General features: G+C 39.9%; 1 protein-coding gene across 1 annotated transcript in view; it reads left to right on the top strand.

Moving 5' to 3' along the window:
* LOC124132780 (glutamyl aminopeptidase-like) overlaps nt 1-24,117 on the top strand; it is a 42,391-nt gene that overhangs the window by 4,170 nt on the left and 14,104 nt on the right. The window contains exons 2-10 of the mRNA XM_046496903.2: nt 9,400-9,550; nt 12,063-12,197; nt 13,039-13,159; nt 15,305-15,459; nt 17,932-18,045; nt 19,229-19,363; nt 21,895-21,960; nt 22,512-22,577; nt 23,787-23,965. Of these exons, the coding sequence (XP_046352859.2) occupies nt 9,400-9,550; nt 12,063-12,197; nt 13,039-13,159; nt 15,305-15,459; nt 17,932-18,045; nt 19,229-19,363; nt 21,895-21,960; nt 22,512-22,577; nt 23,787-23,965 (1,122 nt within the window). The remainder of the gene's footprint in view (nt 1-9,399; nt 9,551-12,062; nt 12,198-13,038; nt 13,160-15,304; nt 15,460-17,931; nt 18,046-19,228; nt 19,364-21,894; nt 21,961-22,511; nt 22,578-23,786; nt 23,966-24,117) is intronic.

The raw sequence follows: 24,117 nt of genomic DNA, 5'->3' as shown, positions 1-24,117 counted from the left end.
ACCCTGTTAACAGCAACGCGGTAACCAGTGGCCCAGTATTGTGCGTGGGCTTGTTAGTTCAATGGAAACATAAATGCAAAATACATTGCTTGGTTAGCCAATAAAATGCTGACCCGTGAAGATCCGGGGTAGGATAGGTATTCAGCAACCCATGCTTGCCTAAATGGCGGTTATGCTTGTTGTAAGAGGCGTTAAACAACAAACAACAACAATATATTGCTATAGAATCACATACAATTTGTTTTGCACCTGCACATGTTGCAACAGTTATGTACATGACAAAGCAGTTGCTCGTACAAACATATTTGAATCAACCGATTTAAACCTGGAGCCCAAGCTTTTTATATGTAGGATAAAGTATTAAAGTGAACAATTAATGCATACTGATCAGGACATCATGCGCAATCAAATACAGTTAACTATATAACGAACACGCTTATAACGAACTCACCGATATAACGATCTTATTTTTTAGTCTCCGCCATTTGTTGTATATATGCTGTATATTAGCTTATAACGAACTACGGTTATTACGGACTAAAAAAAGTGGTCCCCTTGAGTTCGTTATAACCGTAGTTTACAGTAGCAAAAAAAGTCGAGTCATTCTCAACAAGTGCATCTAAATCAGGAACCAAAGGAACAAGAGCAGAGCGACAATAAATACGATACTGTTCTTCGTTTTACAAGTGATTTGGCGCAACGACCATCGTTTATGTACAAACCTTGCTATATCTCGTAAGTCTATTTAAGCTGTGAGAGTTACTACAGTCGTATCGCTGAGATTGCTTTGTGGAACGATGCCCGTGCATCATGTCCACTGAGCTACCTTAGCACAGTGACCATCGTAGCTCCGAGGTTTCAACATAGACTTACAATGGACGAAGCACTAAGTAGCACTAAGCAGCACTAAGTAGCACTAAGTAGCACTAAGTAGCACTAATATGTATGCTGTGTCATCGAGTATAGTTTGAGATGAGCGTATTACTTCTCTATAGCTTTTGCTATTTTTTCTTCCATATACAAGTTGGTCGCGTGTTTTGAAGTGGGTTTACATCTTCGCTAACGAACTATGATCATTGTTTGCGACGTGTTGTTAATAGTGCGAACGGAAGCGTGCTGTCAATATACAAGAGTCTGTAAATTGACTGCTAAATGCCTTAAAGGGGTGTTAGACGCTGGGGTTTTTAGCGGTCCGAGGAGATTTAATTGCCGAACACCAATTTGTTGCTAGTTCAAATTTTAGTAGGTCTATCAATCTAACAGTTACTGATTACGCGAATTACTCGAGACCAACTCAGTTGCACATGTGGCATTAATGACATCGTCTAGAACGAGGCAGAAAAGGGACCCCAGACCGAGTGCCCGTTTAATGTTCTCAATCAGTACAAACCATTAATATTATTCTAACAATGGCAAATGTGGGAATTCCTTTCATGCATGATTTTAAATGTTGTTATTTGGTAATGCTGTTTGTCGTGAGACTATACCAACAAACTTCAGTTTGTGTAACATAAACGCCACACATTCAGACATCCTTCAATGATAAAGATAACTGTTCGTCAATTCCACACCTGGAGAATGGCACCTTTATTAGCTATCACCCTTAAGGAAGAATGTTTTATTCTCTGAGGGTGGTCGGCATCTGTCAGTCCCATCTCATCCCCTCCCCCACCAGATCCTACACCCCAGGTCCACCCAGAGTGCTCGACCCTCTTATCAGTTCCTTGGGTTCCTCGGGGGCAGACTTTGATAATTTGGAATGATACGGAACTGCCGTACTGCTTCAGCTGAAGCTCTTTACAGATTAAAGACTGGCTACCATTATTTCTGCAAGATTATTGTATTTCCCTAAGGTCCAATATGGTCACTCTCTGGTCATCGTGAATGCTTAAAATCTAATCTCGAAATGGAACTCCCTGGTTTAATGATATTGTTTATTCAACAGACCTAATCGTCGAGTAAATCGCGGTATCGAACAATTGCTTTGGTCCCTTTTATTAAACAGTTCTACTAAATGTAATGTTGAGTTTAAATATTAATATATATTCCTGTTACATTATCAACTCATCTTGCACGTCTACTTGTAATGTTATGTCCGTACATGTGCTCGAAAAAGACTTCCACAGAACGTTCGCACAGTCCTGATCGATGAAATGACGGACGAGAGTGACCATACGTATTTACAACGTTAACAGAAGCTGCATCGTCAAGGTAACAAGGATAACACAAACCACACTAATGATAAATGCACCACAGTATCGATAATCAACTTTTCATGACGATTATAGCGATGTTCCCAATAGAATCTACCGCCGTTATCAAGCAAACGGTATGATAATGGACTGTCGATGCAAGAGTGAATGAGTGAGTGAGTCTGGTTTAACGCCGTTTTAACAGTATTCCAGTTATATCGCAAGCGTGTCAGCTTAATGTTGGAGGAAAGCCCACAGTGATGCATGTCTCATGCCGTTTACCACTTCGGTGAAACCAACGAGCACGATTATGGTGCTGACAAACCTAGAAACAAACATAATCGGGGCGAATGTTGATTCGAACCCACAATCATAGGTTTCTCGCGTGCCCAAGGGACGCAACTATGCACAACGAATCGCGGCGCCTTAGACGATTGGGCCACCCTTGCCCCGTCGATGCAAGGGTTTGTGATAATTGTCCCGATCCAGCTTAGAATGAAAGTAAATTTTATGCAATATTCGGAAAAATGTCGACAACATTACTAATCACGTTACATTTGATCGATTCTCAGAAATTTTGAGCAAAGTAAACATAAACATGTATTCCAGTTGGGACATCTTGGGCGGTTTTGAAATATGTATTCATAATACATTGGAGTCGGTAACTAATTGATGACATAAATATCATCTTTTTCAGTTGACTCCAAAATTCTGATTATGAGAGTAATAAATACATCGTATATTTGATTGGCGTACCAAACAAGTAGCTTCGCGAATTTACACAGTCTTCTCGGCAGTGTTAACGTTAATACTCCCATAAAAAACAAAATATAATGATGTCAGTTCCTAAATATTCTTTTAGATGATAATATACATTTAAGTTCGGAGAAGCCTCCGTCTATGTACCGTCTACTTGTTTCGAGTAGTAGATGGCGGTATGTATGGTGTCGGCTATCCTTTATACAACACAACGCAACAAGGTATACAATATATACATGCAACAAATATGTCACCATGAATTCGAAAAGGATTCGATTCTGATTGGTGAGTCAGAGGTTGCACAAGAAACACCTCTGATTTTTTATGGCTGGTTTGGCGGCCAAAAAAGTTATAGAAAAGTATTTCTTTCTCAATCATTGTTGGTATGCATTTTGAAATAAGGATGCAGTTGACTTTTAGGCTGCAAATTTCACAGTTGCAGTAACTACAATATTAAGTATGTGTGCCGATGCGTTTTGGACAGAATTCACGATAGAAATCGACCGAGTGTAATTCAGGTTTTTAGGACAGCAGAGCTTGCAAGGCTTGATTTTTCTTTAGCGGTACACATTATATGGTGGCTTACGAAGTAGCTGTGCGTAACACTTTCTTTTCCTTTCATATAATTATGCTACTTAAGTAGAAGTAGTATTTGAAGCAATGTTTGAGAATAGACAGCGCCCTAGTTTTTGCAAAAGACTCAACCCTTGCCAGATCAAACAAACATCTTTACTAGAACCAAAGCGGTTTTTATATTTTGTAACGGTAACATGACAGAAGCGTAGGCTTATATGCAAATTATATATCACGATTGCAATCCACGCGAACTAAACACCTACCGAAAATATGTTAGTTACAAACATCATTTTTTTGCAAATACAAGTCGTACGCTCATGATGAGTAGTGTTTCTTTCAAATAACATTGCAACATGTAGATGATTTAGTACCGCGTGTCGGCGATTTGTCCGTTCTTCAAGGAGTTTTGTTTTTAACCTTCTGGAACACGTGTTCCTCCCGCTGGCACAGATGTTACCACAGACGTGGTGCCAGTCAGACCGCCAGATCCATGCGCCCACGCTACCGCGATGGAAAGATCATTGTGTTCGAAAAATCCAGTTAATATTTTTAACCATTTGTATTTAAGACTGTTATTGTTGGTGTGTTATAGAGCTGTTGCATATGTTCCATAAAGTCGATATGATCCAGTATGATGCTGTTAGAATGTCTGATGAGGATGTGAAATGACAGGCGGTTCGGCTTCAGGCAACTTGTGACATATACATTGTGCCTTGAGCATAATATCAAAGAACATGCTGATATTTCAAATAACTTATCTACTTGTGCCTTTGTCAGATCCTCTTATATTAAACATTCACAGGCCAGGTTCTCTTTAATCTTTTTATTTTCCTATTTGCCAACAGCACTAGTGCTCGTCCGTGGTAAAGTATCTTTCTATGTTATCTGATACTAATTGCATTTCGGAATCATGGAATTCTCGTCGGACCAATGCATACTTCGAACAAGTAGGACGACCGTCATCGTTGTGTCCAACAGGTGCTCGCACTCACCGTTGATATACCATCAACGGGTGGTCATAATACGATGTTCGTAGGTACCGTTTGAAGGTCGTACGAAGTCGCGTGTTACAAGTAAATGGTGTTGCTAAATTACGTTACATGCCCAGGTAACATTGCTAAATTGCCTTTCCAGTACTCATTATTTTGTAAGCTGCTAGCGGGAAGGATGAAGATGGGAAAGATGAAAGATCATGTTTATGTCCGTGATATATTTATCTTACATATATTACATTTATGTCTATACACGTCATGGTAGGTTTCACCAAAGTGGTAAACGCCAGAGACCCGCATCACTTTCATCCTTCATTAAGGCGACACGCCGTGATATAATTGGACTACTGTTAAAAGCGGCGTTTAACCCAACTCACTCACTCACCCATGTATCACTAAGACTCTCACGTCAACGATCATTTGTAAATATATGCTTTCAAGTAATGTCCAGCACAACCAATTGTACCCAAACTGCTTAATTCTTTTCAATGACGTTTTTAAAAGCATATCATAAATGTCTTTTACATGACACTCAATGTAACTAATATGTTGATCGGAAGTACCCACGTCACCTCATGATGAATGAACACCACCGACGGTGTTCGTCTTAGAGCCTCAAGACAATATCTGAAAATAGTATGACACAATGGCCACAGCCGTTATACAAAACATATTATCAACAGTGGATAGAGGGAGTTTTCACTTAAACTGTCGTTAAGTAGATGCCTGCCAAATTCCATTGAAAAACAACCTGTATACCGAATAACCTAGTGTGAGGTGATGGGGTTTAACGTCGCGTCAAAGAATATTGCAATTATATAGCGACGTGCACGCTTTATAGTGCTAGACCACTGAAACATAAATGCCACAGTTTGCTGGCTCCGAGCCGACCAGTTATTGTTCTAGCCCTTAATGCAGACCGCCAAACAGGGTAACAACAAGTACAATCTTTTAACGTCTTTTGGTATAACGCGGCCGGGAATCGAACCCCAGACTTCCGCTCTCCGTGCGGACGCTGTACCACTAGACCACGGAGGCGATCGGTACAATAAATACACCTGAAACAAGGAAATAATAAAACATTGATGTTGATTATACCTTTGAATTAATTGCAAAGATGGTCATATGTCTATGTCAGCTGATATAAATTCCGTTAGAATGTTCGACATTATTATGGCGAGAGATGTATTAACCTCCACCTGACCTTGTTCGTATACTGACTTTATAAGGCGTATACTATTTCAAGTATGTCTATGTACAGATGTATTGAGGTGTACAGATTAAAATCAGTGTTAACATTTGTCAAGTGTGACCCAAAACGTGCCTCGAAACCTTCCATAAGGTGGTATTTATGCTTATCTTGACTATAACCCGTTGAGTTATGTGAATATTTTATTATAACAAACATAGCCAATCCAAATACGTCAGGGGATATGTACATAGCAATGTTTGGTTAGGCGTTGATGACCTGTAGCTGTCAATCCTTGCTCTTGAACGTCTCAACATGATTACATTAAGCACAAGGCAACATGTTTAACAGGTGCAATCCTCCATAACAAGACTTACCTTGTCGGTAACATACTAATATCAAAGTGAAAATGTTTAAAACATACAGCACCTTCATATTTGGGTCGTACATCGCTTTATCCGATTACGTTTGTATAAGTAAGTATATTGTAATATGTCACACATAATATATTTATATATGTTGTATACTTGTGTTAACATTCAGGCCTTACGCATGACCTCATGAATAATACGTGTATACTCGACTTTGTTATATGATGTTTTATACATTTCTGCATGGTTGCATTGTGGATGAAACTAAAGTGTCGGCTTGTCAGTTGAGTTGCCTCTGGCTCTAGTCCGTGCATTCTGGGTACAGTTTGTGTGGCCCATTATTTTCGCCCCCCTAGAGACTGGCATTTGTTTTATCATGACGTTTTAAAGCTGAGACAACAACAAAAAACAGAAAATGTTTTGCGTCCGCATTATGTGATGAGGACCCTCTCATAGGTCCATTTTCTAAAAACGTTTCACAATTTTATATCTGGGAAATTCCCACTTCCCTAAATTCAAAATTGTCTACCGCATGCGGATTATTGGTACAATAGAAGAAAGTCGGTTTGCTCTCAGAAAAGAAGATATCATTAATCGCAAATGATCTGACAACTTTTTATATGTGAACGATGTGAAACCCCTTCAGGTACACAATACATGTGACATAACTAACCACAATACCATCTGTCGAGGGGAAATACCGGACATCCCCCAAAACGCCACACACGAAGCATATGCCCGTGGCGGGGGATGTTTTGAAAGTTGAGGATTTCTGGGAACCGTCTGCGAAAACATAATTCCACAAATCGATCGGAAATGATCACCATTTCTCGTGTTTTGTCGCAAACTTTATAAGAATATTCGAAATTGGTAAAAGTTTCATGCATGTTTGCATATGTGTTCTCGTATTAGAAGTACAATGTTACATTGTTATATATTTGATAGTGGCGGCGGACTAAACCAAGAGGTTAAAACGTTTGCTTGAAGACCGATGATGCCCCGGGTTCGATTCCGCGCCTGTGTAAACTATGTGAAGCCCGTTTTGTCTGTTCCTCTCTATGACAAAGCTTTTCTAAAAGCTGGGTAAACAATTCTCACTCATTTTATAATCGATGGTGTGGACTGTAGTTATAAGGGTCGGTATGAGTGAGTGATTTTTAATAATATTCAAGATAACCACGACGAGGAACCAAGATTGGCCTTCACACATTGCACCAATGTCTTGCATAGTGATCGGTATTGCACATGTACTTAAGCCAAAAGACATACTAGTACCTAGTTAACGTTTACCATAGAAATAGTTACAGGGATGACACGAATTATCCTTTGTCAAATAAGTGACTCATTCATGTTTGTTTTTAATGACGAAGTGATACATTTACTATTGGCAACACATCATCGTCTCATTTGAGTTACAGCCAACCCATGCACTTATTGGAATCTGGTTAGTCCCCAATTTCATTCGTCGCACTGTCAGAGATTAACGGCGAAAAATACTCCTAGCTGACGTTAGCCTCTAGTGTCATCGAACGCTATTTTGGCAATGACCGTTACATTATTATCCGCCACCAAGTTCATTACAACGAAGGAAAATCTATATTAGCAAAAGGCACAATCTACCCCTTCTTCAGGATGTAATCGGTCAAGTCACCATGGCTTGTTTGCCGTACTGAGCCGTGAGTTGAGCCAGATCGTCCGTTTCACAGTTTTACCCTTGAGCCATTTACTTGAAACAATTAGGTCAGTGCTTAACCAAGGTACACAGACAACAAGAAAGCTCCATAAGAGGACAACACAATTGTGTGTTTAGTCTCAGCGCAAAGAATCTACTTAGTCGGCATTTATTTCACACCGTCCTCTTGATAAACAATCACTACGCTTCATATCTCTTCATTGAGGAACCCGAGGCTTGAGAAAGCCGTATGATTATTTTCATCCGCGGATTACATCTAAGCCTTGATATAATGTTACACATTACGCCTTGTCATATACGCGCTGGAACAGATAGGATCTTCCGAAACCATATGGTGTAAATGATGCGTTAGTGTAGTTTCTGTTGAACCAGCCTGTTTACAATGGCTAAGTCCACAATTACCCTTCACGTCATCAAATATGGACTTAACCCGTGTGTGGCCTATATGCATCCACGAGCTACTTTGTTGCTGCCTGGGTGTGTAGGTTGAGGCCGTGTCACCATGTATTGTGATGTAATGTAAATGAGAACAGTGTGTCCGGAAACGCCGTGTGACGTGACACACAGATTGTAAATACAGTATTTGTTTGAAAACGACAGATACAAATGTGTGTTCGTTTTCATTGTTTTCTGTTTGTGTGAGAGGAAAGTCCGAAGTGATGCAGGTCCTAGACGTTTACCACTTTGGTGAAACCCAACAGCATGGGTATGGTGCTGACAAACCTGGAAACATAATCAACCGTGATACGAACCCACAATCACAGGTTTCAGGCGTGTCCAAGGGACGGCGAGATAGTGGACAATGGATCAGTCAGTTTTCGTCGGGGAAGGAGGGTTTAGGGTGGAGTTTTGGGTTTGGATGTTAGAGAAGGGAGGGGGATGGTTTGCGGCTCGTTTGTGTGCGTGTACAGGGGACTGCCGGTGGTTATCTGGAGTAATAAAATTGTAAATATTGCATGTAAATTAAAAGCTTTGTCTTTTTTCCGCATGTATAATGACGAACAAATTATAGAAAGCATAAAATGTTAAATGACAATAGTCTTGTATTTTTTACCGAATATGAAGTCCAACCTTTAGGCGTTGGTTCCGAACACTCTTTCAAACCAAAAACTGTTAATTTAATCTTATCAATCAGCACTGCATGACTTAACTACCTGCCTATTGTATACAATGTTATCGAATATATTTATTATGTATTCTATTCTATGTTTTTGCTTATTTCGCTGATGAGGTTTTCAGGTTGTAAGAAACCAAAATTCCTCAGGATAATAATGTCTATCATATCTTTTCTTTGTATTGATGAAGTATACTTCTGAAAATACATGTAGTTTAACGTGAATATTTAAAATAAATGTGTTCACAATCTGAAACACCCAATATAAAATTGTACACGACATATACGACTCTGATTAACATAAACATGGAATGCTAAATAATGAAATCCTTACATCGTGTTACACTTTGTAACACTAAATATTTATGCAAAAACTTGTACTTTGTCATTAAGTTCGTTTAACACAAAACTTATACAGGACAGATTTCCATAACGGATACATTACCTTGTTTTCTCGGAAATATTCATAATTTTCGTTCCTGTTTAGTGCATGTATTTATAATTTGTTTTCAGGAATCTGGCAACGTCCAAGTTCGAGCCGGTCGATGCGAGGAGAGCCTTCCCCTGTTTTGACGAACCTAATATCAAGGCTGCCTACACTATAACCCTCCTCCATGAGCCGGACTACACGCCCTTGTCTAACATGCCGCCCCAGGCTGGCCAGGTAATCGCTGACACATCACACACATCTCTCTCTCACACACACACACACACGCACGCACGCACGCACGCACGCACGCACGCATGCATGCACGCACGCACGCAATCTCTCTCTCTCACACGCACACACACACGCACACACACACGCACGCACGCACGCACGCACATCCCTCTCTCTCTCTCTCACACAAACATACACACACACACACATACACGCACGCCTGCACGCCTGCACGCACGCACGCACGCACACACACATCATTCCGCGGCCCTTCATGCTATGTTTATAAATTCAACATGAAAGTAGAAAGACAATAAAAAACTAGGCTGCCAAGGCACAACAATGAACATGCGGATCAATGGAATTTGTCAAGGTAGTGCAAAGTGTACAGACACTGGTCTTAAACTGACGGAGATGCCCCAGTACGTATATCAGATTTTAATAATCATATAGCACTTAAGCAATACGTTCAGATTAGTATCACCCTCTTCATAAATGATGGTTGTTGTAAGGCCTCATGGAATAGACAGGGAGAGGAAGCGCCTAGGAGGAGTACAGTATTGTGACCTCAAATGTCATACGATGGCTGGAGGTATAATACAATGTCGTTTGAAATTTATGTTGCATTGTTTTTACACTTCGTATATCCCATCACCAACAAAATCTTCCAATTGTTTGAATGTTTCGTATGGCTCTGGGTGTGGATTCGTAAACTACATCAGCATCTGGGCCCCACTCCACAAACCGATCTTAGTGCCACGACAGTCATAATGCGTTACAGTAAGGGAGTAACCTCTACGATCACTTTATAGGACGATTACCAGATTAGATTAAAGTGTCATCTTACAATCGTCGACACATGAATAAACACTGCCGAAATTGATCTATTGATGATCAGCAGCATGCGCCTGCTCACATTTTACTTAAGAATGAAATTTTATCATCAGTTGTAGAATCAAGCTATTTGATAAGCCAAACAAACGTCAGCTGGTTAGTCTATATATTGATTAAGACAGCTATTCTATAAGCTATTCTGTCAAATCAAAAATGACCTTGCTCTCACTTTGCGTTTCCACATCGACAGTCCACTAGTGTATTCAAGATAGATCATAGTGTCATACAAATCCAAATACATTAATCTTTGTAACTCGTGCAATAGTAATGACACATTCGACGCAAGTGTCACGAGTGAGGTTTACGATGTTTACTAGTTGAAAGTTCATGCAATCATTTCGACCTCAGTCTCGTGTGGTACAATAGCCATTAGTGTAATCATTTCGACCTCGGTCTCGTGTGGTACAAGGCCATAAGGGTAATTTTTTCGACCTCAGTCTCGTGTGGTACAAGGTCATTAGTGTAATCATTTCGACCTCGGTCTCGTGTGGTACATGGCCATTAGTGTAATCATTTCGACCTCAGTCTCGAGTGGTACAAGGCCATTAGTGTAATCATTTCGACCTCAGTCTCGTGTGGTACAAGGCCATTAGTGTAATCATTTCGACCTCGGTCTCGTGTGGTACAAGGTCATTAGGGGAATCATTTCGACCTAGGTCTCGTGTGGTACAAGGCCATTAGTGTAATCATTTCGACCTCAGTCTCGAGTGGTACAAGGCCAATAGTGTAATCATTTCGACCTCAATCTCGTGTGGTACATGTCCATTGGTGTAATCATTTCGACCTCGGTCTCGTTTGGTACAAGATCATTAGTGTAATCATTTCGACCTCGGTCTCGTGTGGTACAAGGCCATAAGTGTAATCATTTCGACCTCGGTCTCGTGTGGTACAAGGTCATTAGTGTTATCATTTCGACCCCAGCCTCGTGTGGTACAAGGCCATTAGTGTAATCATTTCGACCTCAGTCTCGAGTGGTACAAGGCCATAAGTGTAATCATTTCGACCTCAGTCTCGTGTGGTACAAGGCCATTAGTGTAATCATTTCGACCTAGGTCTCGTGTGATATAAGGCCATTAGTGTAATCATTTCGACCTCAGTTTCGAGTGGTGCAAGGCCATTAGTGTAATCATTTCGACCTCGGTCTCGTGTGCTACAAGGCCATTAGATCACAAAATTCTTTAACCAGCAGGTGACACATGTAACTAATGGCACACCAAGTCTGCCATATGTCCTTTACCCCTCTATATTTCTAGGAATAGTCAAAGAGTGAATGTTTTACACGGTATATGAATATCAATATCAAACACAATCAGCAATTGGGATCTGTTCGTGATTTCGTCACCGAAACATTGCCCAGTCCCGCATTGAATGGTTTTGAATCTCTTTCGAATGGCTACAAAATATTTGAATATTGTAAAAGCCAACGGAAAACACTACACCATTTGGTTACCATAAGAGCAAAGTTCCATAGAGATATCATCGTACTTTGTTTTAAATAAATAACTTCAGTTACGAGGAGTTTTTTTAACAGTCATTTTACTGCAAAGGGTAAACTTAAGAGCGACAAGTGGGCACGATCCTCCAGGCATATTATCATCTGATGGCTGTGTTGTCGTTGTAGCCGACCAAGGTTCCGTGGTCCCCCACCCTTGTGTCAACGCGATTCCAGAGATCCGTCATGATGAGCACCTACCTCGTCTGCTTCATCGTGTGCGACTTCGACTACGTAGAAGACACGACAACTTCAGGAACAAAGGTTGGTTGTTAAAGAAGAAGAAGCACCCAGCTGTTGTTATATACATATACAAGGGTTTTGATTTTCTGACGTCTAAGTGCCGTCTCAGGAACATCTGTAAACATAGCCGACAACCATTACTTTGTGAAGATAATGCATGATTAAATAAAAAGAAAAGAAAAATAAGTAGAATACAAGGATATTCATGCCATGCGTTCATTTGTTCCATACAGAACACTAAACGTTGAATCAGAATGAATCGGTTTTGCTTTTAAAACATGCAAAAAATATATTATTTGGTATCGCCAGCTATATCTTCTGTGAATAATCTGTAACTTATTACTATAAATGCCTTACCTGTGAAGCTCCGGTTTTTAAAAGAGGTCTTCGGCAAACCATGTCTTGTGAGAGGCGACTATGCTTGTCGTAAGAGGCGACTATTGGTATCGAGTGGTTGATGCATGTCATCGTATACCAATTGCGTAGATCGATGCTCATGATGTCAATCACTAGATTGTCTGATGAAGTATCGATTATTTACAGACAGCCTTCATATAGCTGGAATATTAATGAGAGTGGCGTTAAACAACAAACAAACAAACAAATCAAGTGAGTCTGGTTTCACGCCACTTTTAGCAACATTCCCGCAATATCACCTCAGGGGACACCAGAACTTGGATGAACACAGTGTAACCATGCGCGTATGTCATTGATTTTTAAATGTACATTCGCAAAGCTGTGTTGTCGCCAAGACTGAAACCTATGACAAAAACAAATATTGGTTTATTTCAATTCTTTAGCATTGTGCAAAACATGTATTACAGTAGTTTTTTTTCTGATGGACTGGAGTGTTCTCCTGCAGATTCGTGTATACGCCACCCCCGACAAGATCAACCAGACTCGCTACTCCCTGCAGATTGGTAAACACTCAATGGAGGAATACGAGAGGCTATTTAGATTGCCCTATCCGTTGCCTAAGCAAGGTAAGACGTCAAACCATCAAACACATAAACATAGTTTTTGAAATAACAGGACAAAATGGAAAAGAGGTCCGCCCAGGATGTTGCTTTGACCCTCGGCTGTTCTATAAAAAAACTATGTTTATGGAGCTGGTATCTTTCCTTTCGTTAAAACATTTTATCTTATTTATTTCTATTTTATTTAATGCTGAGCTCCAGTATGAACTGATATGTTTTCTCGTTTATCATTTCATCAGTCTCTACACAATTACGTTCGTATGCGCCAGTTTCTTGTGGTTGTGGCGCTAATTGAATTATGTTTGTGTGTTTACACTGAATTACATAAATATGAATTCTCATGATATGGTCGGAATCGTTTAATCGACTCTCCTTTAGGCAGATATTTCTTATGAGTACTGAAATGGTTTTGTCGCTTTAATTTAAGAATATTTGATATTTACCTAGTTGTGTGAAACATTTTGTTAATTTATTTTTATAAAAGACTTAAATCCTAAAACCTGGCTTGCAGTGGTATTACTGGAGCTATCTATCTATAAAAGGGACGCTACTCCGTAAGTTCAAAGGCGTAAGCGGCATCGTCCGTATGAAAGGTGTTTTTTTCTGTGACAAATGTATGAAGATAACCTTAACCAATCTCATGATAAGGTTAGAATTGAATGTATTTAGTAATCTTTCAAATATTCTGTAAGGGTAAAGTGTTTTAACATTATGAAGTCCGGTCCGGTTCAATTATTCGGTAAAACAATCTATGAAAGGCTGTTTGTCTGACTTTTAAGAAATATCTTGACTGTTCACTTAAGCCGTTAGCCTACTCACGTACATGGTCGTTTAAAACGTAAATCTAGTCATAAAATGCACATTTGATTAACACTGAACACATAACAATTACACACATCAAATCCAACTGTCAGTACAGTTTCATATATCTTCCTGTCAGGGACCTGCAGTCACCTTCAACCTCACAAATGGTTCACCTCTGTTACCGTGATTGTGGTTCACAAAGCATTTAAGTGACGTTTCAGTAGGTCCGTTTGAAGATGGCTGCCTTCCAGATTGGTCCCTGTAATGACGTCGTTAGAGGATGAGCGCTAGGTTATTATAGAAAAAGCTCCTCTGTCAAAGGAACAAAGATACCATTTGCATTAGAACTACTATTCTGAATGGAGCTACTGGATACTTGTAAAGGCCGGACTACAAATTGACACAATCAGTGTCTGAATCATGTGTTGTATCAAATACCAGTTCCGGCCTCCCAATAATGAGAAAAGCTGAAGTTCCGTAGAAACCTCCTCGGTGGCAGTGATTTGAAACGTGAAAGATTAATTATGTTTTTGGAGACAAAGAGTACACTCGGTTAGAGATCATATATTGTACACCAGATGAAAGAAGAACAATTTCAGTCATGTTTTATAACAGTCGCGTTTCCTAATAGATTTAAGATGGGCGTGGTCTGTTAATTTTGAAACGAATCTTAATTTGGTTGACATATGAAATGATATTGCGTTTCGGAAAAGATCGATTAACTAGAAGACATCAGTCATATTTCATGCATTTCATTTTAGTTTAATCATTTGATCGCGTGACTTATGTCCTATTTTGAAATTATTGGGATTATAGGACTTTTCGAATTCTATTTCGCAGGTTTTTTTTCATATTTTCATAAATATCATGTAGAAATTCCAAATCGTAATCTTCATAAAGAATAATATGATAATATTTTCCCAGGCGGAAATGTATGTTTTTCTGTCACTTTCTAGTTTTAAGAATTATAAAAACAAATAATGTGATTTAAAAATGCGGGTTTAATTCATTGTGCAAATCGACAAATACTAATGGTTGCCATTCGTATTATAAATCTGACGCTTTTTGTGATATGGCATATACAAATGGAAAATAAATCACAAATAACAAGGTTTAGTGTGTAGATGTTTGTGAATTTTAAATGAACAACATTTTCGAATAGGATTGACATAATGAAGCTTACCAAATACAAAATCAGCAAGAATGGCTTTTGCATTGTTTCAACTGGGAGTCCTCGCCCCAGGGTTGTCTGTTAATCTGGACAATAACAGAAAGACGTTAGGACCACTAAAAATATACGCTATAGTTTATCAAAAGCCCAATCTGCATTATATTTTCCCCTTGCAGACATGATAGCGATCCCCGACTTTGTGTCTGGAGCCATGGAGCACTGGGGCCTGATCACGTACAGAGAGACTAACCTACTATATGACCCCAGCAAGGCCTCATCGGCCAACAAACAGAGGGTTGCTGTGGTAGTGGCCCACGAAATTGCACATCAGGTACATTAGAGGCAAGGTTTGGTGTTGTCTGGAAGCTACCAAATGACAAAACCAATAACCTGAATAAAGTGACAGTTTGAGAAACAGAAGTTTTTGAAAACTAGATGAAAACTAGATGATAACAGTGAAACCTTGTCAGTACGGACACCTTTAGTCCGGAAACCCCGCAAACAGGACGATAATCTGTGGGAAGGTTTATAAGTTTATACAATTAAAGGAACATTACTATAGTCCCATGATTCGGGAAGCATGTAAATTGGTTAACAGGTCCGTCCAGATTAACGAGTTTCATTGTGCAAAAGCAATCTAGAACACGATGCGTCGGAGCCGAAGTTCGACATTGTCGTTGATGAGTCAACCTATCTGGATTTAATTTCATGCCCGAAGTACGTGGTCAGGTGAGGTTAAATGGGATTTAACGTCGCGTCCAAGATTATTTCACTTATATTGCGACGTGGATGCACGTGTTTGTGTGGCTGCTTGTATTAGTCCTGACTGATGTCGATTTATAGTGCTAGGACACAGAGATAACATGAATACCCCACTCAGACACAGTATACTGACTCGGAGCCGACCAGTCATTGTTTTAGTCCCTTGATGCCGACCGCAGGACAGGGTGACAACAAGTACCATCTTTTAATGTCTTTTGGTATTATCGAACTCCGGACCTTCCGCTCTCCGGGCGGACGCTCTACCACTAGACCACGGAGGCGGTCTCCGAAGTACGTGACGTGTGTTTGAACATGACAGTGAAGGATGCAGTTCTCACCTTGGTATCTCCATCCCCCTTTATTCCCTTAATGATCTTTCCCCGGTCCCTTTGTTTACCTGATATGTCGTACCTATATTAGATCTACCTCTGATTTGACACACTTACTTTTACGTACAGAAAATCCCTTCATTCAAATAAATCCACATAAAAAAGTAGATTCATGCTAAGTCATCGTATGTGATGGCGTGGACTACCACTGCCTTACCTGGTCGATAACTGAAATGTTCCTGACTGCGGCGTTAATCAACATTCATTTTTCTGTGACCTTGGTCGATTTACTATTGCAATTACTTGTGATAACAAGTTCTAATTCCTGGTAATAGATATATACAGTTCCGTCTATATTTATTTCTTCAATATATTTTTTCAAAGGGTGACACCTTTACCGTTTGGATGTTAACACATATCACATAGTTGTCGTTTGCAAAGCATTCCAATAAATACACACACCCTTTGTCCCATAAATTTTATCAACCACAAACGATATTTGTCATGGTGATATTCATCTGCCAAACATTATTTTATTATTGATTTTCTGTCATTCCGGCTTCATAAAATATTTAAAAGCTGTAGCGTTTGAGTCGGGCGAAATGTAAGTCAATTGAGTTTGCAAAAACGAGTATTTAGTTCATGTAACAATGAAGCTCGTGTTAGTTAATGTAACGTTAATGAGCCCAACACATCCAATTTCAACAAACTAAATTTCACGCTTGTAACTGTTTGTCCTCTGGGAAATCGTTGAATGAAGCCCGGAATCTCTGTCACTGTACACGTAAAGCTTGGCAAGAATACTGTTTTTGTTCTGATTTCCCCGGAGTTAGTTAATTCTCTGAACATACGTTCGTTCACCGTAAGGACAATGAACTTCATACGTTGAAAGCAAAAAGGCCGTGACAATTATATCTCATGCTTGGCAAGGCAAATGTACCACAGTTTAGTCTGCGAGTAATTGTATTGATTTTGCGGTGTCTGACTATTTCTCCTTTGGCTGATTAAAAGGCATTGTTTAACTTTATCACAAGGAATCTATAACTTTAAAGTAACAGCGCATTTTGTTGGACATTTTTAATTTCTTTCGAAAATATTTTCATTAAAGATATAGTATCTATAGTACTCCAACAGGCCAACGTAAATCCCCATTTCACCTCACCTCACCTCCTGAAGGCCAACGTGTCGAAATATCTACATATTATTGGGAAAGGTCATCACCATATTGTAATACAAGGCAAGTAGAGAGATTGAATGTAACGTCAAGATGTGGATGAGTGAGTGAGTGAGTGCCCATTTGAGTAAAGGGAAGAAGCAAGTAGACCGGATTACTACAGTAAAATATGGTTATAACGAACTGACGGATATAACGAACATACTTTTTTTGTCCCGACTATTTTGCTCTAGTTATGCTGTATATATGCTTATAACGAATTCGAACTACGGTTATAACGAACTAAAATTAGTAGTCCCTTTGAGTTCGTTATAACCGCACTTTACTGTATAACACCATCAACCAGCATGTCGTTCAAATTCTCTACACAATCACGTCCTGTTAATCTGGACCCTGACATTCTGGATTCTTTCCGGGCATTTACTGTTTGTATATCCAAAGAGATGATGTGTTATGTTGTTCAACCGGCCAATCTCACTGCTACCTGCAGAGATTAGCTGTACGTGTCTGACAGTGTCTGTAACCTTTTCCATGTTAGTGGTTCGGGAACATCGTGACGATGGACTGGTGGGATGACCTGTGGCTCAACGAAGGCTTCGCCAGCTTCATGGAATACCTGGGAGTGGACACGTACGAGCAGGACTGGGACATGGTCAGTATGTGACGCATCCCTCAATGAGTGATGTGGGATTAACGCATCTTGTAACAGTATTTAAGGGATATGGCGTGTTAGGTTAAGGTTAGGTTAATGTGGATTGATAACATAATACAGGTGTCGGGAGTTTACCCGTTTGATGAACCCGAGGGCTGACAAACAAAGGATCTTAAGTTTAATCGTGGATTCCCTCTCATTCACAACGCTACGTGTAGCGCCTTAGTCCTCTGAACATCTAAAACCTTATCTAGAGAATATTCGATATTCCAACGAAACAGTTTCCACTGGGCGTAAAAATAATGCACGGATTGGCATAGTCCTTTTGTAACCTTACACTTTTAGACTAATTATTATATTTTTCCTAATTAAATTTACAATACACTGTAACAAAATCATACACGCAGAAGCAGGCATATTTCCCCTCGTAATCTTTCTTTCATCATGATATCATGATATATATATATATTATAAGCGTTAGCTCGTAAGTAAGTAAGGCATATGATAATATGGAAGATTGTTGTGTTATCACTGACAGAAAGAGTATTAGGTGTTCGCGTGGAGGGAAAACATGTTCCCCCTCCATGTCGAAGTTGCGTGCCGCTGAGCAAGGAGGTGTGTATAAGTCATAGCAAGGGACAGTAACTTGTTGACAAATGACGTGTCATATTTAGTAAATCCTTCCATAATATTTCTAGGCTTTTCAAGGAGACATCTCAGCTGTATACAGAAGGTGTATTTTTATTAAATTGGAATAGAATGTACACGCTCTAAAGTACCTAAGCAGTTGAGAAATGTAGACACTATAAGCTGGTGCTGATGGTGTATTGCGCGATCTAAAGGGAAATTCACGATGGGAAAATCCATATATCTCTTGTATAGCTTGGTACAGAGACAGTCATCGTTTTGATTTTCTATACACAAATCCAAGACCCAATCACGCAAGGAACAACAGTTTTTTGTGTAAAGTTTTCGAAAAGATGTTTAACAACAAAAGACATAGTTCATAAGCAACAGTGTGTGGTGTCATTTGATGGAGGGATCATTGACAGCAACGCCGTCAAACAAGTGTCAAAATAAGTTAGTTATGTAACTATAAGTAACTTTACTGTGGTTACTTCCAATGGCACAAATAGTCGACTTCGATCAATGTGTACTATCTATGACATGATCTTCTGTCCAGATGTCCCAGTTCGGCATCGAGGATCTACAGCCTGTGATGGTGACGGATGCTGGGGTGGAGTCGCATCCGATTGTCGTCCCAGTGTATAAGCCCACGGAAATCAACGCCGTTTTTGACAGCATCTCATACAGCAAGGTGAGGGACATGTTTGGATTAACGCTGCTATGCCACTGCAGCGCAGCTATACGTGGAAGGAAAACCTAAACACCGAATGGTTCAAACCACCAGCGCATCCAAACTTACATAAGGGATGCAACTCTGCTTAACGATGCGATGCGCCGGAGAACGCTGGTTATTGAGATTAGGTGCTCACAGAATAGACTTAACAATGTGTATCTTAATTAATACGTCACCCGTTTCAAAAGTGTATGCTGGCTATCATACCATGAGCTCATTGAGTTAATTAATTTCCACACTGCTTTTTTAATCTCAGAATCAATGAAACTAATTATCGTTTTTATCAAAGAACATCTCAGCTGCAGCTGTGCACTGTGTTATCAAAGCAAAAAATTGATTTCAAGAATTTGATGCATGACAGAAAGATCAGACAAGACCTTATTAGTTTTTACATGATGACATAAATACTTTCTACAGCAATGTGTATTTCCATCTTTTCCCAAGCTGTCCGCAGTGGAAAACGTTGCTTCTGAAGGTTAACGTGACATGCTAGCTTTGTATGTTATAACTAAGAATGCAAATATGTATAAGTTTCCCTTTCTAACTAAAGTGAACTTCCCTGTAAAACTGAGGCGATGCGTTTTGGCATTCATAGAAAGCTAATGAGAAGAAACGTCAGTGCAATTAATATATAAAAAATAACAATACGAAAGGTGCAAAGTGATGAGTGAGATATTAAGTGGATGTGTGGGTGAGATATTACGTGGATGTGTGAATGAGATATCAAGTGGATGTATGAGTGAGATATCAAGAGGAAATGTGAGTGAGAAATTAAGTGGATATATGAGTGAGATATTAAGTGGATGTGTGAGTGCGATATTAAGTGGATGTATGAGTGAGATATTACGTGGATGTATGAGTGAGATATTAAGTGGGTGTATGAGTGAGATGTTAAGTGAAAGTGTGAGTGAGATATTAAGTGGAAGTGTGAGTGCAAGTGGATGTGTGAGTGAGATATCAAGTGAATATATGAGATATTACGCGAAAGTGTGAGTGAGATATTAAGTGGATGAATGAGTGCGATATTAAGTGGATCTGAGAGTGAGATATTACGTTGATGTATGAGTGAGATATAACGTGAATATGTGAGTGAGATATTAAGTGGAAGTGTGAGTGAGATATTATGTGGATGTGTGAATGAGATATTAAGTTGATTGGTGAGTGAGATATAAAGTTGATGGGTTGGTGAGATATTAAGTGAACGGGTGAATGAGATATATTAAGTTGATGTGTGAGTGTGATATTAAGTGAATGTGTGAGTGAGATAAGTGAACGTTTGTTTGTTTGTTTGTTTGTGTGTTGTGTAATGCCGCACTCGGCAATGTTCCAGCTCTTTGACGGAGGTCTGTGAATAATCGAGTCTGGACCAGACAATCCAGTGATTGATATCATGAGATTTACGCAATTAGGATACGATGACACGCATCAACCAAGTGAGATAGCCTGACCACTCGATCCCGTTAGTCGCCTCTTACGACTAGCATTGTCGCCTTTTACGGGAAAGCATGGGTTGCTGAAGAGCTATTCTTACCCAGATCTTCACGGGTCAAGTGAAAGTGTAAATGAGATATTAAGTGGATGTATGAATGAGATATTAGAGTATAATTCTGAACGTTGTGTTTCATACCATGTGTGTCAGCCAGAGCGCTGCCTCTGTGTACTGCGCGAATCCAAAAAGTGTTCAGAATAACTTGAATCAAACTAATATGTCCTGGCCTAGCACCCCTTTAATTATACACCGCCTCCGTGGTCTAGTGTATAGAGCGTCTGGTCGGAGAGTGGAAAGTTGGTGGTTCGATGAGACGTTATAAGATGGTACTTGTTGTTACCGAGCCTGACGGTCGGCATTGAGGGAATAAAACTAGGACTGGTCGGCTCGGAGCCAGTATACTGTGTCTGAGTTGGATTTCCATGTTAAGTTGGGACGCGGTATCTCAGGGGGCTAGCACAATAAAACCGGCATAAGTTCGGACTAATACAGGCAATACACACACACTCGCGCGCACGCACGCGCTTGCAAGCACTTCGCTTTCTTAAGTGAAATAATATTGAATACGACGTTTAACCCAATTTCACCTGTCGCCTTAAATTGTAACACCAATATCAACACAAGTTCGTGATATTGCTGGAATATTGCTAAAAGCGGGGTAAAATCAAACTCACTCACTAATATGTATCCACTTAAGGAACTGATTGTGATTAGGAATGCTGTCATGAGGTTTCGATATAGCCTCTGGGCCGACCACTCAGCTTCATTTCAAGTAAAGATGAACTACACATAGCATATAAACACACAAGTTTAAACCCTTAAGTTGTTCTTTTCTCTGGGTTCTACGACACTGAAGAAAATCGCGGCAATCTTCTAAAAATCAAACCCTTTACATCGGCGTTATTTAACGGAGTCAAACATCCGATTTTAATTAGATTAAACATCATGTTATCCTTATACATATTTTGGTGGTACATATTTTTATGTAATCTCTTCACAGGGCGCTGCCGTTATAGCGATGTTACAGTCTATAATGGGGAAGGACAAATTCTTCGAGGGAATCGCAGTAAGTGCTGGCGACAGAAAACTATCAGATCTTTGGCTTGGCAGCGCTCCAATCAAGAAACTGGCTAATTACCATACCCTCTCATTACTCGTAACGATCATTACCCACGTAAAATGAACATCACATGTGTGAGCTGCTATCAATGTCTCTATTATTAATAGTATCATTCCTCGTTCCATCATTCCAGGAATATCTACGTTAACACGTGTGTTGTATTAGAATATTGACATGAATGTACCTGTCATGGTTCGTGCACTGAGGGGGCGGTGGGGTAGCCTTGTGGTTAAAGCGTTCGCTCGTTACGCCGAAGACCCGGGTTCGATTCCCAACAATTGGTACAATGTGTAAAGCCCATATATGGTGTCTGTCGTCGTTATTATTGCTGGAATATTGCTAAAAGCGGCGTAACACCATACACACTCACACGTACACTGAGCAACAACCGGTAATACTACTATACCCATAATAGAGTATTTTGATACCCTTCGAATGGTATATGTGCACACGTACATGAATTAGAAATTAAGCCATGGTGTTTGCTTTCATTTCAGCAATATTTGAAGAAGTATGAATGGGGCAACGCTAAGACAGACGATTTGTGGCAATCCCTAGGGGAGGTAACTGATGTCTTACTGTATACATTCGCGACCGCTCGTCATAATGTTCTGTAAGGGGCAGTCATTATGTGAAGGTTTTAGTATTATCAAACAGTTAATTAGCTATACGGTCTCATCGAGCTGAAACTCGACCCGAGAATAATGTGTTTTTAGTATTTTGATACTTGATGTTACTGTGGTTCTCATGTGATTTGATCTCTCGCTTGTATGTTATATTTTACTTTACTTCTACCACTTTACTTCATAACACAATCCCATAAAATGGTATGCACTTGAGGAATGAGACCTGTCCCTGTACATGATGGCTCAGTTTCATCATATAGGTCTGTGTAAGCCACGAGAGACACTGAAATGTTTATATATACATTTGGAAAGTCCTATTTTGTTGTAAGGAACTTATACGTTTTGTTCAATATACGAATAGGATAGAATTCCTAGCACCAAAGATATAGTACAAAGCTATAGTACCCTCACCTGAAGGTGAGTGAGAGACTAACTAGGTTGGGTTTAACGCCGCTTGAACAGTATTTCAAATATATCACGGCGTGTCAGCCATTCCCGCGCTCGTGGGTTTCACCATTTCACCGAGGTGGTACATATCTCTAGAAGATCTGCATCACTGCTGTTTTTTTCTCCCAAATCAATGTGCAGGTGTTCTGAAGATGTGTACCATTTGTGAAACCCATGAGCGCTGGAAAGGCACTGACAAAGCTAGAACATGATCAGGTCGAACCGGGATTCGAACCCATGATAATTAGGTTTAGATCGAAGAGGACTTCGAACCCATGATTATAAGGTTTCTGTTAATGCACGCAAATCTGAACAGCGAATTGCGGTGACCGGGTCATCCGTCGAAGAACATATTGAGAAAGAAAGCTTAGTCTGAAGACAGTGAATAGTCGTTTTCTTAGACCACATTAACATACCAAGTAGAATTACACCCTTGGAGGTCTGGGTTAGAATTGGTCTTCAGCATTATTGGTCGCAAGAGGCGACTAAAGGGTTCGGTGATCTGTCTGATGGATGCCTTTGTATCTCATTTGCGTAGATCGATGCTCATGATGTCAATCACTGGATTGTCTGGTCCAGACTCGATTATTAACAAACGGTCGTCATAAAGCTGGAACATTGCCAGAGTACGATGTTAAACAAGAAACAAAGTTAAAAATAACATGAAAATGATAGTTGACAATGGTTGACATTTACCAGGTTCCAGGAGCCCCGGATGTTAAGCATATTATGGACACGTGGACACGTCAGATGGGGCTTCCTTACGTCAACGTGACGTTCCAGCCGTCGTCAAGCGGGGGCACGACTGTGAGAGCCGTACAGAAACGTTACCTCTCTGACCCAAATGCTGTGTATGATGTGGACGAGTCGGAGTTCAAGTAAATATCACCGAAACATGTACAGTGAAACCTCGCAAATCCGGACCCCGTTTTTCAGGAATATATATTACAAAGGATTTTTTTTGTAATTGACTTCAATATGCTTTTGTGGTTATGGGGTAAAAACGTAATAACCGGTGTGTGCACAGTGT

The sequence above is a fragment of the Haliotis rufescens genome, unplaced genomic scaffold, assembly GCF_023055435.1.
Source record: "Haliotis rufescens isolate VD_foot unplaced genomic scaffold, xgHalRufe1.0.p SCAF_11, whole genome shotgun sequence".
In the NCBI taxonomy this organism is placed as follows: domain Eukaryota; kingdom Metazoa; phylum Mollusca; class Gastropoda; order Lepetellida; family Haliotidae; genus Haliotis; species Haliotis rufescens.
This window is presented reverse-complemented; position numbering and strand designations above follow the sequence as displayed.